A 14895-nucleotide genomic window follows, 5' to 3' on the forward strand; every position below is an offset into this window, starting at 1 on the left:
GGTTTGGTTTTGGGGGGGTGGGGTGTGTGTTTTGTTTTTTTTTTTTGCTTCCACTGCTAAGCACATACCAGAAGTGTCTCTTTTACCAGTTTTTAGTTTGCTGCTTTTCCAGGCCGTTTTCACTGAATGGTTCCAGGAAAAGCTAGAAAAGACCTTGCAAGGTCACAGAGTTCCTCTATTTCATCTCCTTGGCCCAAGGCAGGATCTAATAACCCTAACCTGCTCTCAAGCATCCTGGCAGATGATCTTAAAAGTCTCCACTAATAGAGACTCTCCTATCTCCCTAACTTAAAAATTCTTTTTAATGGAAATTTTTGCCTCCTAACTTATAAATAATACATAAAATAAAGAAACCAACATGATTTCATTAATTATACAGGAGCGCTCGAGTTTTGACATGGGCAGCAGTGGGAGAATGCTATGAACTTGCCTGGTGTAGCTTCATTTTGTGTTCTGATGCGACCCACCAGATGAAAGAGGGCATGATTAAGGTATGTGTAGTTTGCTGCAGTAATGACCCCCCTTCTCACCTCTTGGCCTCTTGATTTTCTTTATGGTTCTGTACCCTGGAGAGTTCTCATTTATTCTGACATGCTTTCCTGGTCTTTGCTCATGCTGGTTTCACAAATGAAAATTTATGTCCTGTCTCCAGTGATGATCGTTAGTAAAACTGGTGTTACAGAAATACAGATGGGAGAGAGACAGGAAAGGGACTATATTAGACACAGACTATACACTGCTAAATGATGTGCAGGTTATGATCATATTTCACAGCAGGACCTACAGTAATGATTTATTGGATTATGCTTTGGCAGGAATAATGCCTTAAACACATGGAGAAAGTGTATTTACTAATATTGTTTAAAATTCGGCCTCAAAGGTAGCAGAGTGAATGCCAGTTGTTTTGTTCAAACTGAGTCTCTGTCCATATGATACTTTTTCTTCCAGTGTAGCCTAGGATTGGTGTGATCCAGAAATAGGAGTCTGGGGAAGCCTCTATCCAGAAAATGCTTGAAGTCACTTTCAAGCTGTGAGGGAAAGAGGTCAAGTGCCAGTACCTATCCAGAGGAAGGGATCAGTGAATCAGATTTGGTGGTGAGTTTATAGGTGAGCAGAAGCATGCACTCTGGTGTAGAGTGCAGGGTAAGAACCCTTTAGAATGGAATTGTGTGTCAAATGCATTAATTCAGAGCCAGGCCCTTCCTACATAGTAGCCAATGTATTGCTCATAGAGATTTCTCTGGTAACCACATGCTCTTTGATTTCTTTGAATGCTGTGATACAATTAGTTTCCTGTGATCTAGGTGCTTGCAATATATTGAAGAGTTGCTCCTGCAGCAGAAGTAATTATTGTCTCATTAGGTATAAAAATATTGTTATGAAGTCCATCCAGTTGTCCGGGCCACGTTCATTGCAACCGAAACCCTCCGTGCTATGGTCCATCAATGCACAAGAGTCACACCCACAGGCCCTCAGTCTGCCCCACTGATGTCAGTCTGCTCCAGGGTGATCAGTAAGTCCCACTTAGTATAAAAATATTGTTACAAAGTCCATCCAGTTGTCCAGGCCATGTTCATTGCAACCGAAACCCTCCGTGCTATGGTCCATCAATGCACAAGAGTCACACCCACAGGCCCTCAGTCTGCCCCACTGATGTCAGTCTGCTCCAGGGTGATCAGTAAGTCCCACTTTAATGGCCTTTTTTTTTTCCACTTACTATTGCTTTCCTTTAGCCAAGAGGTATAATGTTGAGTGATGCAGTAGATGTTTCAAAGTCCTCATCAATGAGGAGATTATCCTGTTCCCTAAATTAGGCATGTAATGGAATTTCAGAAATACAAAAGGAAATGTCCAAGCTAGGGTTGAATTGGCTGAGAAAGTTTTGGAATTAAAGCACGTAGAGGAGGCTTCCTATCATCCTGGCTTTTGATCAGAGTATTATGGTCTTTTATTTGTCTGGTGCCTGTTCCGTCTCTAAAACACTCGTGCAAGGAGCAGATTGGGAGAGAAAATACAGTTGGGTGATGCACTTGGTTTGCTGTAGAGGAATCAGTTACCTTTGCATTGCTTAGTTGCCTCCTGTCTTCTGATTTACTGTGACCTGCAAGTCCTCATCAATGAGGAGATTATCCTGTTCCCTAAATTAGGCATGTAATGGAATTTCAGAAATACAAAAGGAAATGTCCAAGCTAGGGTTGAATTGGCTGAGAAAGTTTTGGAATTAAAGCACGTAGAGGAGGCTTCCTATCATCCTGGCTTTTGATCAGAGTATTATGGTCTTTTATTTGTCTGGTGCCTGTTCCGTCTCTAAAACACTCGTGCAAGGAGCAGATTGGGAGAGAAAATACAGTTGGGTGATGCACTTGGTTTGCTGTAGAGGAATCAGTTACCTTTGCATTGCTTAGTTGCCTCCTGTCTTCTGATTTACTGTGACCTGCAAGGGAACATTCCTCAACCACAGCCAAGGCATTCAGGTGGAGCTAATTGAGCAATTAAATTATCAGGTGATGGAAGTAAAAATCTCATCCACACAGTGGATGGATTTAGCAATCTGACTCCTTTTAGTTTCCCTGACTATGATGTAAGGTGTGTGTTGCCATATAGGTGCGTGCTGTGCAAAACAGAGGTCAGCTGCTGTTCTGACACAGATGGCAGCTGACATCGGGTTCATGACTTCTCTCAGCTGACCATAGAAGAAGGTGACAGTTGAGGTTTCTAAGGTTAAACTGTGAAAGTGGACAGTCCATTTAATAGAGCTTCCCTTCCTAACTCCTCCGTTCTTGGAAGACTCCTGTCAGGAGTTTGTTGCTGTGGCTGAGCTAACACAAGCATGAAAAAACCCTTTCTTTTCAGTGGTGTCCATTTCACCTCTACGAAGGAGTGTGCAAAGCAAGGCAGTGCCCAAGTGCTGGTGGGTTTATACAGAATTTGGCAAAAGGAAGCAAATTCCATTTTGGTGAAGAGTAACAAAGATAATGATCTGGCTGAAGATCCATTCTGTATGATCAGTGGAGGCAATCTAAGATGCATGTGTTTCCTGAGAACATCGTAGAGAGGTAATGTTTTTCTATGCCAGCTGTCCAGTTTGGCAATTCTGGGAGTGATATATGTAATAATCATGGTAATAAAAGCACGTCAGAATTCTAGCTCCTCCTTCCTGTACAGAACTACTAATACACAAATTATTGTTCTAGCTGCAAGATTGATAATGCTAAAGCACACCTGTCCACAGCAATGCTGTCATTATTAAACAGGTACAGGATGGGGCATTAGAAATGCTGTTGCAATAGAAAACACAGGGAAACCTGAAACCCTAGAATGGAGGACTGAAAAGGGTGCAACGTGCTCACTGGGACAAACTTCTGCAGTCATGTTAGACAGGGGTATAATGGAGAAAATGCTGCTGCTGGATAGATCTGCTTTGCTGCCAGGGCAAGTGTTCTGTGTGTTGGTCTGAGCACATAATCTCAGACCATATTAGAATAGAGGGGAGAGAGAGAGAGAGAGAAAGTCTCTTTTGGCTTGGTAGAAGGGTTTGACTCTAAATTAAAGGGGATGTTGCAAAAGGTCATGAAGATTGACTCTGCAAGTTAAAATAGGTAGTTTCCTTGCCCTTTATTGAGAATACAGGAGGTCTTAAAATTGAGTCTATGTGTTTCTGCCCTCTTGGAATTCCAAGGGAAGGTAATTCTGAGGGGATGTCCAGACTCAGTGTGATCCCGTATGCCTTAAGGCTGAGGGAGAGACTAGCCTTGGCTTATCTCTTCTGTTTGGGAGAATGTATACATGAAGTTCCTGGTTCATCTCTTCTAACCCTGAAATACATGTATTTGACTTGTCATTTGGATTTGTTTAGCTTTAATTTTCAGCCCTTGGTTGGACCAGGTATTTTAGGAGCCCTTGCTCAGTGTCTTATTCAGGAATTCAACAGATAGAATTCTTTAATTAGATTACCGCAGAAATTTTCCATCTTGTAAATAATTTCTGCCATTCTTTACCCCAGGTTTTTCAATGCAATCTTTCAGTTGTGGACCCCACAGCCAGACTCAGGCTCCAGTGTTGTTTTCATCTGTAACAGGCCTAGAAGGGAAAATGCTCCCTGGTGGTTAAGATATTCCAGGGCTGTGATCAGACCCATTCCTGGGGAACGCCTCTGTGTGGCTCAGCCTCAGAAGAGAGGAAACAATTACTCATTTACTGATTCCTTCATGCTCGGTCTTCAGACGTAAAGCTGACCTAGAAGTTGCACTAAACTTTCATGTAGGACCAAACCCATGGATTCTTGACAAGCTCTGTTAATCCTGCACGCAAAATGTTGATAATATTACTGAGAAACTGAGTAACTGTGTACCTGCAGAAACCACATATTCCTCACGGGAGAGGAAAAAAAAAAAAAGCAGAGAAGTCAAACTAACAGCAAGCCTGTTTTTATTCTACCACGCAGGAGATTAATTAGATTACTTTGAGGCCTGACCTCCAATTTTGTATCCAAAGGTCATGGCTCTTGTGGGAGAGATCAATTAATATGTCAGTGTATCAGGCTCAACACAGAAATGCCATCTAAACAGTGCACAGGGAACCTTTGCATACTGTGTATTTGCCCTAGCAGATAGTTAATCTGGGTTACTGTTTGCTACCGGTTCCATTGCTCTTGCTCAAGAGCATTAGCAAATATTTATTTGACAGAATGTTCTGTTCCTCTCCTCTCTTTTCTTTTTCTTGTCCTTTTTTTTTTTTCTTTTCCTCCTCTCTCCTAAGAAATTGCAGGCTAACCCCAGGGCTGCTCCAGGCTGCAAACATCACTGTTGCAGGCTGAACTCTAGTAAAAGAAGTTTCTTTATTGCTGATGAGGGAGAGCAGGAAATGTCTTGGGAATGATCTGCCAAGCAGGGAAAGGGCCTTTAATCAAAGGGTAAGAAAACAGAAGAAAGGAAATAGAGCACTTTGACTTACCTGAAAACACTCAACAAATTGAATACCAAAGTGAATAATCTATTTAGACCAGTAGAAGCAAAAATCAGGCTTGTGAATAGCAGCGACCAAGTGTCTGCTAATAGCCCCTGTTGGAGACAGGACTGCTATCTGATCTAGTGTGGCTGCCTTCTTGTTGTTTTAGTAGAAGGTTGTGTTTAAAGATCTCACTAGAAGATCTCCAAAGGCCTCCATGCTGGTCCCGCAGGTATTGCTTCCCAGTATACTGATTAATCAGTTTTCTTCAGATGTTTTTCATACGCTACATTGAAAGTGTTGAGTGCTATACAAGTCCCTATCGTTTCCTTTTGTACATATGACGCAGAGCAAGTGGTAGTTATCAATGGCTCGTTAACACCTGGAAGTTACAGAAATCCCAGTTGACAGAAGGGGAGGGGGAGATGATAGGCTAGCAAATGACTTGTATCATAGAAATGTTTGTTTCCGACATGGCGGGGTGATGGAACGGTGCTCTCAGAGACAGACATTTAGGATGGAAACAAAATAATGATAAGACACTAAAAGCCCTTATCCATTTGACCACGCTCCAGGGAAAGGTAAATTGTACTGCTTACCCAGCAAATGTTCTCAAATTTGTTCCTGTAGGAGAATCTGTGGAGCCATATATGCTTGTCAAGTCAGAATGCACGGTCCCTGCTTGTTTCTGCACTCTGCAGAAGTCCGTGCGTGGCTGTCCTCTGGTGTTTTGAGGGCTGCTTTGGTGTTTTAGGCAGACAGAGGCCCTGAAAGAGGCTGCCAGGCTCTGAGAGTGGCATAGGGGTGTCCTTTTCCTTGCCTCGGAGGTTTTGAGAGGCAAGGAAGGCTGTCGGAGAGGCTTTGTGGCCATCCAGGAATATTAAAACAGCTGTCTGTATCTGTTCACGGCGAGTGGCCATACCTCACCCCAACATCCATCTGTCTCCCTAAGGTAACTGATTGTTTGGGGTGGCACGTAGACATCCCTACAGTCTCTGCCTTGTTCTGACAACTCCAGATTCTTTCAGGCAGAAAGGGGATGACGGCCCCTGCCTCTCCTGTCTGACAGGCGCGCTGTAAGGATGGAAGAGGCTAAATTAAAACCAGCAGAAGTAGACTTTCTGGTTTTTCTTGATAACTGGTATAAAGGAGAGAAGGGAGCAGTCTGTGCACTGCAATTAACATCGAGTGCTATTGCAACTCATCCTGTAATGCGATATAGATACAATCTCAGCAGAAAATTGCATGCTGCACTGAGTCAGAAACATAGAGCAATGCTTGGTTTTGAAGAAAGTAATTAGCCCCAGGGACCTGGTGGTTTCTCATTTCCCCTATGGTAAACACAGGGAAGTGGGGCAGTACTTCCCATAGGCTTCCAAAGCCAATTTAGACAAGGTAGAGAGCCAGTTTATAAACCAAAGTTTTAATGAAGGCTTAGCAAGAGGCAGGCACGCCTCCAGCTTTCCTGCAGTGCCCACCACGTACCATGGCTCTGCTGCCATGCAGCTTGTCTTCTCTGAGCTCCCAGCACCCTGTCTCTGTCACCTTGTCTCTGCCAGCCTGAGCCCCTGCCAACGCAGCCCCACTTTGGTGTCCTCTGCCACCTCTCCAGCCAAGGGTGATGCTGTATGGCAGCCTCCCTGGGCCACCATTCACCATGCTGGCCAGCAGCCAGGCACCATGGCCTGCTCTCTGTGTGGTCCTTCACCCAGCCACGTCTTCCCAGCCCTTGGTACAATGATGGTCCTGGCCTTTCCTGGTGTAACCCTGCCCTTTGCCTTCACAAAAGTAGCACTTTGAGGACAAAAGTAGCAATTTGAGGTTTTCCAGGGCTCACCCATCATGTGAGTTCTGCTTTCCTTCTCCTGTTGAAGATCAGAAGTGCACTGAATCACAGAAAGAAGACATCCGGTAGCCAGGAAAACTTTGATCTTACTAATGACAGGACCTACTGGCAGCTCACAATTAATATGAGAAGCAAGGAATTGAGCTGTTCGGGTAACATAGCAGGGATGACAGTAATTTCTGTTTATGCTCTATCTTTAAATGAAAAGTGAGTTTGGTTCTAAAATACATGTAGCTCGTGCCTGCTCTGGGTAACCACAAGTTCCTGTGTCCAGGATTCTTGCTCCTGCTTTCCTGACCTATAACTTGTCATCTTTCTGTGGTTTGTCACATCCAGAAAAAAACCTGCAGGGTCTTTGGGGCATAATCACGTCCTTGTCTCTTGTGAAATGCATAGTCCACGTGAGGCATCACAATGAAATGAAATACTGTGCTTCAGTGAGTTTGCCACACTGCTTTGTGTCTTCCTGCACCTCTTTCCCCAGAGCTGCACCAAACAACACAGAGAACCAATATCTTGCATGGTATGTATCTTACGTGCCTGCAGTTAACTCTTTTGTTCAGCTTTTGTCTGGAATTGCATGGTCAATGTAGCCTAGCATGTGTGGTGCCTCAGAGGATAGTTTTCCGCACCTTCTTTCATTCAGTTGCTGGAAAAACAGATGATGATAAAGATCTTCATAAATAAAATTATTTCCCTGTTTCGGTATCTTGAAGTGTTGATCCTAGGAGCTGGTTAGGAAATAAACACAGGACTCATCATTTGGACTCTTTAAACTGTTTGTAGGACTGTAGGCTTCTGAGACCAAGTGTGTGTTCAATCTTCTGGATTCTGTAAGTGCCCCCTAGTGACTAATTCTCTGAACCAGGTCTCTGAACCCAACCTCTGTTGGGTTTTCACTGTTGGAGATACACCAGCCACTGAGGGGGTCATTGTCTGGTCTGGACAGGGCAGGAGCTGGGTAAATGTCCTCATATTATTTTGAGGGCACCACTAGTTTGTCCTGCAGAAGCGAATAGGAATGATCACTGAGAAGTCACTCCGCAGAGCTCAGGAAAGCAAATGACTAAATGCATGCACACTGCTATTGTGGAAATGGCACATCTGAATTGAAACATGAGTCAAATGAGTGCAAGCCCATGGAAGAAAAACTATTGGGCTGTTACTGCACAACACTTCAATGGTGTCAGTGAAGTGTGACATTTGTGACTTGTTTTTTTCCTTTCTGTATAATTATCCTTTAAGGTTTGAGAAGGGGCCACAGCATTCTGGGTTTCATTTGATATAGCAACAGTAGACTAGGCTGATAGATTACTGACATTTCATTTGTACCATGACAGCATTACAGTTTTTCTAAAACCAAATTGGTTCTTTACTAAAGACTTTGCTGGTTTAAAAAAAAAAAAAAGTTTCAACCTCTTTTACAAAATGGTTTGAGTTACGGTCCAAGGCTGATCTGTCTTTGTGTTTTTGTCAATAGTGGGGGCATTTCTGTCTCTTCCTATTATTAGAGATCTATGTACAATGTTGTGTGTTGTAGTTGCCTGGCACACTTGTCAGGGGGCATCTTGGAGATACTTCTTAATGGATTGTTTCAGGAGCGTGGCCTCAACCTTGCACTCGAAAAGAATAGGGTAGATTGGAACAGACTCAATTTCCTTTTGTACTTTGTTATATCTACGCAAGTGCAGACATACAAAGTGCGGACAGCAGTTGTCAGAACATGCATACTTGTTTCTTTAAAAAGGCACATTCTTATCTTGTATAGTAGTTCACTATGTTGAATTTATTTTCTCAACAAGTTGACAACTCAATTTTAATGCAAATGGATCACTGCTGTTACCATTGCTATTCATTCTGCAGCAAAATACTGGGTTTCCTTCCTGGTGGTGTTTTGCCTGTGTGGTTTTCATTTTGTTTTGTTTTTTTGTTGGTTGTGCTTTTCCATCTTTTAAGTAAAAATCCAAGTAGTCTTTTAAATGTTTAATTGCATCCATTAATATAGCCAGTGTAGGTGTTTGGTGAATCCAGGTTCAGGAACTGATTTATCTGGGCTATTAAAGTCATATGACAATATGCTTAAGGGCCAGATATGAAGGTGGTGTGCAAACTGGCATATATGAGACTTTTTTATGTTCTTACATTGTATTAGCCTCCCACCGACTTCCTTACGCCTACTCAGTTGACATGTAAGGATGTTAGGGCGGTGTAATTTATGTGGTAAGCTCCTCTTACCATAGAAGCATTAAGAACATATAATTGAAATGCACCTCACCTTGTTTGAACTTACTTCATTTTTTCTGTCTTACACTGTGTTTGCACCATGTTCAATACCATAGCCCATAGACCTTACAAGCATGACTGGGCATTTACAGAAATATAAATTTACTTCCTCAACTGATGTCGTAGATGTTGTGGAAAGCAGAGTTTCTTTTGGATTTAGCAAAGGAGCGAAAGCTTTTGTGTACCTGGAATACATGTACAGGAAGGGAGCGCAAGGGAAGAGGGCAAACTGGCGTCGGCTCTAGAAATGACCTGGAAAAGTGGATTGTGGAAGGAGTAAGGGCAGTTGGGATTTAGAGAGTGCTTCATCCTGTGTGATGAATGGCTGCATTCACCAAGGTAACTGCAGTGGTAACCAGCAATAGGACACGAGAAAATGGAATGAAGCTGAGTCAGGGGAAGTTCAGATGGGACATAAAAGGCTCTTCACTAAGAGGGTGGTTTCTCTTTGAAAACTCACCCAACATTTCTTTAATTTATATCAGACAAATGTCTTGAATCCATGGTACTAAATCCTATACAGCTTGAAAGAACCTTAGAAAGTCACCATGCCTGTATACATCTCTATCTCTCTCAAACTATGAAAGCACCAAGTGTGGAAAAGCGTGCAGGCTGTATAATATCACTGGCAATGGATCTGCCAGGTCAGCTATGGTACTAAGGCCTGAAGCATCAGAGCTAACCCAGTCACATCACTCTTTCAATGAGAGCTAAACATTGGCAACAAATGGGTAGGAGTCTCAGCTTTTTCATAAATTCTGAGTGCTTTCTTTAATCTAACCTTCCTGTTTAATAATTAACTCATAAGGAGTGGCACCCCAACACCCTCCCACATCTCCTCTCCACCCCCCTGCTCCTCCCGCCCTGGCCCCTGCAATCCTGAATCTCATTCTTCCAAACAAGACAAAGGCTTTTTTGTTTTTCCTTTTGAAAGACTTTAATGCATGGACAATAATTAACTTGTCACTTCAATGTGGACTAGGAAAAGAAGGATATTTAGTTCTTTCCATGTTACTGCCAGGTTGGGGTGGTCAAAAATGACAGATTAAGCTAGACTTTTTCCTCCTAGAGAGCAAGAAATATGCAGTGTTTCATTCTGGCTACAGGGAAGCTTTAGTCTTTTCTATGCTATGGAAAGGAAAGTTGTTCAGCATGTGACGGCATCACTGACTTGGAAATTGTGCAAACTGACTTGAGATAGGCTTGGCAATAATTCTTCTGTAACCTACACTGCTCTGGATTTTCTCACCTGCTGCCCTGCTGTGCCACCTCCTTTGTTGTGGAGCTCAGGAGGGGACAAACTGAAATACTCCAACCTAAGCACCTTTTGCGCCTTTTAAATGAAGTGAATTCTGCTAAATTCCAAAAGAAAAAAAAAAACAGGTCACTTCATTTGAGAGCCTTCTCCATGCCTTGTGTCTCCAGAAGGGAATACAGTTTCTGAGGTTTCCTTACAATATAGGCAAGGCAACCCTTTTGTATCAATGGCAACCAAGCTGTACTGCTATCCAAGCCTGTACGATTTGTTCTGAGGAGCTCTCTGCAGCCATGCCCACCATCTCCCACAGAAACACAGCAGAAGGTGCACGTTCATGGTCTTTCTGAAGGAAGAGGGGTCATGTGTGATCTCTGCCAGTATAGTTTTTGCTCGACTACTTTGCTTGTGTAAGTGCAGGCTGTCTGCTGTCCTGTAGGAAGTGGAGGATGGGTGGCAGAGAGCACGTGTAAGACCCTTCAGAGACATAAAATCTTGGTCGCTCATGGGGCCTCTCCCTCAGGGTCATTGAGTGTAAATTAATCTTTGCTTCAGGATTCATGTCCCCTTCGGGTGTTCTGAAGCACCAGCCACTGAGCACAGAAGAAATTTCATGGCGTGTCTGTTTGGTACAGACTTTGTATCTCCCCCAAAAAGAATCAAGTCAGGCTTGGAAAAGAAGCTGCTGGTTCCAGTTAGATCACTGAATGACATCACGGAGCCCCTGAATTTAACTGAAAGATGTTTGCCAGCATAGTTTTTGCTCAACTACTTTGCTTGTGTAAGTAAAAAGAATCAAGTCAGGTTTGGAAAAGAAGCTGTTGGTTCCAGGTAGATCACTGAATGACATCACGGAGCCCCTGAATTTAACAGAAAGATGTTTTAAAATGAATTTTAAGACAAAAAAAAGAAAAAGGAACACCCAACATCACAGAACCCAAACCCCGTTCTACAAGAGAGAACAACGTACCCTCTGTCGGTGGCTTGCACAGAATTTCACTCAACTGGAGCTACTGTTTACCTCGGAGAAAAGGATTATGAGGATAGCAAGAGAGGTTTCCAAGAAACGGAGGAACGGTACTAATCTAAGAGAGGCAAATAATGAGGTCTGCTGGCAAATGAAACAACGAGCCTAACATGAAGCTGTAAATGAGCAGAGAGATGAATACGCTGTCAGAAGCTGGTTCGTGGAAAGACTTAACAAGAGTTCAGTGAATGCAAAACATCCTGCACCCAGAGGAGGTAGGAGGGAACAGCACAGATTCATAGCAGTAGGTATTCATCACCAAAACTTACTCTTTTGAACACTGTTGGGTTGAATTAGTACAAAGTAAACGAGTATCTTTACATTTCAACAACAATTTATGTGAAGGCTCAGAGAGGAGAGGAGATTTGTGGTTTCTGTTTTGTCTAAAGCCCAAAGGATGCTGATAGATGAATGCACAGCAGCAATTGCTTTCGTTCTCTCCATTGTTGTTGCCCTGGGAAGGAGTAGAGTGCCTTGTCCCACCGTCTCAAGTGGAAAAACTGGGCTAAATGGTGTAGAAGTTAATCCTTGCAAGTTCTGAGCAGACAATTTTATTTAATTGAACACAGAATAAACATTAGTTTAATGTCTCAAACATGTTTACAGGGAACAAATGATTGTATACAATGGGCACAACTGCCTGCTGCATTAATAGCGTAACCTACTCTCTATGCCCAGGTGGAACAAAAAGTAACCCTCAATGACAAGGAACGGGGCTGTTTGTCTGCTCAGTGTTTGCAGATCTTTCCAGCACATGGATTGTGGGTGGGACAGAGGCTGGTGGTTGTGCTGTGTTCTCACTGGGGACACCACAGGGATGGCTGACTCTGGGGCTTGAGCAAAGAAGGCAGCAACCAGTTGTGCAGCAGCTGCCATCACTTTCCTCACCTCTCTGACTCCTTTGGCAGGCAGCAGACCTGCCTGCCCATGTTCTCCTGCCAGCTGTGGCACCTGGCTGGACCTTCCCCTGTTCCTGCCCTTCATCCTTAGGGTTGCAAATCTTTTTTTTCTTTTTTTTTTTTCTTTGCTACTCAGAAGGAAGAATCTTTCTGGAGGCTGTGGCATTGGAGGCTTGTAAATAAAAGGGATACCATCGGCCTGTGGCTTTGAAAGAGAACACGATGGTTTTCTTCCAGAGCCACATTAATAGTTTTAATCAATTCATTAAGAACATGGCTTCTAAAACCAGTTTGTTCTCCCAATGGGCAGCAAATGGAGCAGTGGCTGCTGTATTGTGGATGAGACCCTCTGGCAGGAGGAGACACAGCATCCTGTTGTGGTGACAGCCATCTGGCATCGGCACGGAGAAGTCATGTGTGGCAAGGCTGGGCTGATGTAGGCTCTGCCAAGTCCTGTATCTGGGGACCTGAGAGCAAGAGATCAGCACAGACTGGTGAGGGACATCTCAGGACCAAAAATTGCCTCAAATCTGCCAAGGCTGGGGGATAGATTGTATGTCAAATGAGGAACCTGCAGCATCTTTGGTAGAAGCCTCCAACAGTGTCTGACGTGGCAGCAAAAGTACACATGTTGTTTGGGGCAAATAGGTGGGTTTTTTGGGTGATTCCATTACTCAAAGATGCCTCTAACATCAGACTGACTCTCCCACCTGTGTTTAGTTTATCTGCATCAGCATTTTTATGTGGGCCAAGGTGAACTGGATCAAATAGCTGAGAGCACCAGTGCTGATGCTTGACAAGTTTCTTGCTCAGTTTTGCCTAGTCTGGCAGAATTAGGCATGTGTATTAGGGTCACTTTGGGAGCAATGCACTTACACAGGGCCCTGTCTTAGAAAGCAGTAAAGGGAAAAGTTTTGCTGTGACTGTTGATGGTGCTGTTTATGATGTGGTTTTGAGGAAGAACATTTGTGAGAAACACAGTCCCACTTTAATTTAGACCAATGCAAACACCCTTCTGCCCTACGTATGTTGTTGTGTGGTGAGTGAACAACCCTTGGTGTTGTAAATAGGTTCTTTTACACTGCTGTTGGATTACAGAAACAGTGAGGAATGATTCTTGAGCAATATAAAGGCAAAATTGATATAAACCACTTGAAACAGCACAGATCGGGTGACAGGGAATCTGGGGAGATGACCATGTTCAGTGGTCTCTTGTGCCTGTCCTTGTGTGCTGCAAGAGTACCTTCATTTCTCACCATTTCTTGTTGGCTTTTATATGAGCTGAGCCCCACCTGCCTCCAACAGTGCTCTTTGGCATCTTTTTCGGGTGTTGTGGTTGCACTAACCTACCACATAATTAGCAGAGAGAAGAGTGCAGCGTTATCTATGGCCTGTCAAACACTATCTCTGCCCTGGCTTAAAAATCTTACTGTCACAATCCCCTTCCCCTGTGATTCCAGGGATAAGTCTGTGGAAACGGTGACATCCCCGCGCGTCACAGGGGAGGCTGGGCCAGGGGACCGTCCTGTGAGAAACACCAACTCACATCTTAGAATTTAAAGAGGACAAAGTCACCGAAGCAAAAGTTAAAAAAAAAATAAAATTATTAATATGAAACAGCGCTGAATCGGGTGCACCAAAAATAGATGCACGCTGATCTTTCAGCTTTCAGGTATTTTATACCCTTATCCCGGCCGCCTGGGTTTCTGTCTCTCTTCTCATGGGCTGAGAAGTCAGAGCTCACATTCTTCCCGACCGCCTGACTTATTACAGGTTTAGTTTGCACTTTTTTCCCCATATAAGGTGCACACACGCCTATTCTACGTAATCATTATCCTAAACACGCCTTTGATTAGTTGATTATGCTACACGTTATTTCACAGTCTTTGCTACCATCTACTTGGCAGATTGACTGTCCAAGACTGGTTTCTTGGGCCTTATTGATACTCTCCTGCCCTCTGGGTTCCTGTGTTCCAGTCTGTTTCTCTTCACCTTGATAATGCTCTGCGAAGAAGGATTCTTTGACAGACCAAGGGCATTTCTTGTCCAAGACTGGTTTCTTGGGCCTTATTGATACTCTCCTGCCCTCTGGGTTCCTGTGTTCCAGTCTGTTTCTCTTCACCTTGATAATGCTCTGCGAAGAAGGATTCTTTGACAGACCAAGGGCATTTCTGGGGATTAATTGGATACAATTGATTAGACTCTACTATCCCTAAGACTTCTTTGCTAGCACTGACACACTAACAAGGATATATCAATTAGCTGAAGCAAAACTTTACTCATTTTCCACAGCCCCCTCCGATCCAAACCACTCTCTGCCCTTCGACAGGATGGTTCGGCAGCTGGTGGCTGCCTGCCCCGAGAGCTGCTGCCGGTAGCAGGGGCCGGGGGGGGCCCTTTACCGTGAGGGGGCCCGACTCTCCCCTGCCCTGGCCTCCAGGGCTTGTCCTGGGCACCCCCGGCGGCGCCGAGACCCTTCGGGGGGGGGGATTCGGGGGAGCGGAGCGCGCCCCCGCCTCCGTGTCCGCCGCCGGGGACGCGGTAACCGGGCGGTGGGGCTGGGCGGGCGCGTTCCCGCCCCTCAGCCCCGCTCCTGAGGCGAGGTGGGAGGGGGGTGAGGAGGGGGGGGAGGCCGTTT

The 14895-nt window shown here is 44.2% G+C and overlaps 1 protein-coding gene and 1 long non-coding RNA gene across 2 annotated transcripts in view; both read left to right on the plus strand.

Annotated features, from left to right (window-relative positions):
* Positions 1-1504, plus strand: part of LOC106893824 — a 19287-nt gene extending 17783 nt beyond the window's left edge. Inside the window, exon 6 of the long non-coding RNA XR_001413168.1 lies at positions 1363-1504. This is a non-coding gene — a long non-coding RNA (uncharacterized LOC106893824). The remainder of the gene's footprint in view (positions 1-1362) is intronic.
* A 28-nt stretch (positions 1505-1532) lies between these two features.
* LOC106893806 (proton-associated sugar transporter A-like) overlaps positions 1533-14895 on the plus strand; it is a 35016-nt gene continuing 21653 nt past the window's right edge. Inside the window, exons 1-2 of the mRNA XM_014952031.1 lie at positions 1533-1678; positions 2854-3056. Coding sequence (XP_014807517.1) covers positions 3025-3056 — 32 coding nt within the window. The 5' untranslated portion in view covers positions 1533-1678; positions 2854-3024. The remainder of the gene's footprint in view (positions 1679-2853; positions 3057-14895) is intronic.

Source organism: Calidris pugnax, unplaced genomic scaffold, assembly GCF_001431845.1.
Source record: "Calidris pugnax isolate Ruff unplaced genomic scaffold, ASM143184v1 scaffold161, whole genome shotgun sequence".
Classification (NCBI taxonomy): domain Eukaryota; kingdom Metazoa; phylum Chordata; class Aves; order Charadriiformes; family Scolopacidae; genus Calidris; species Calidris pugnax.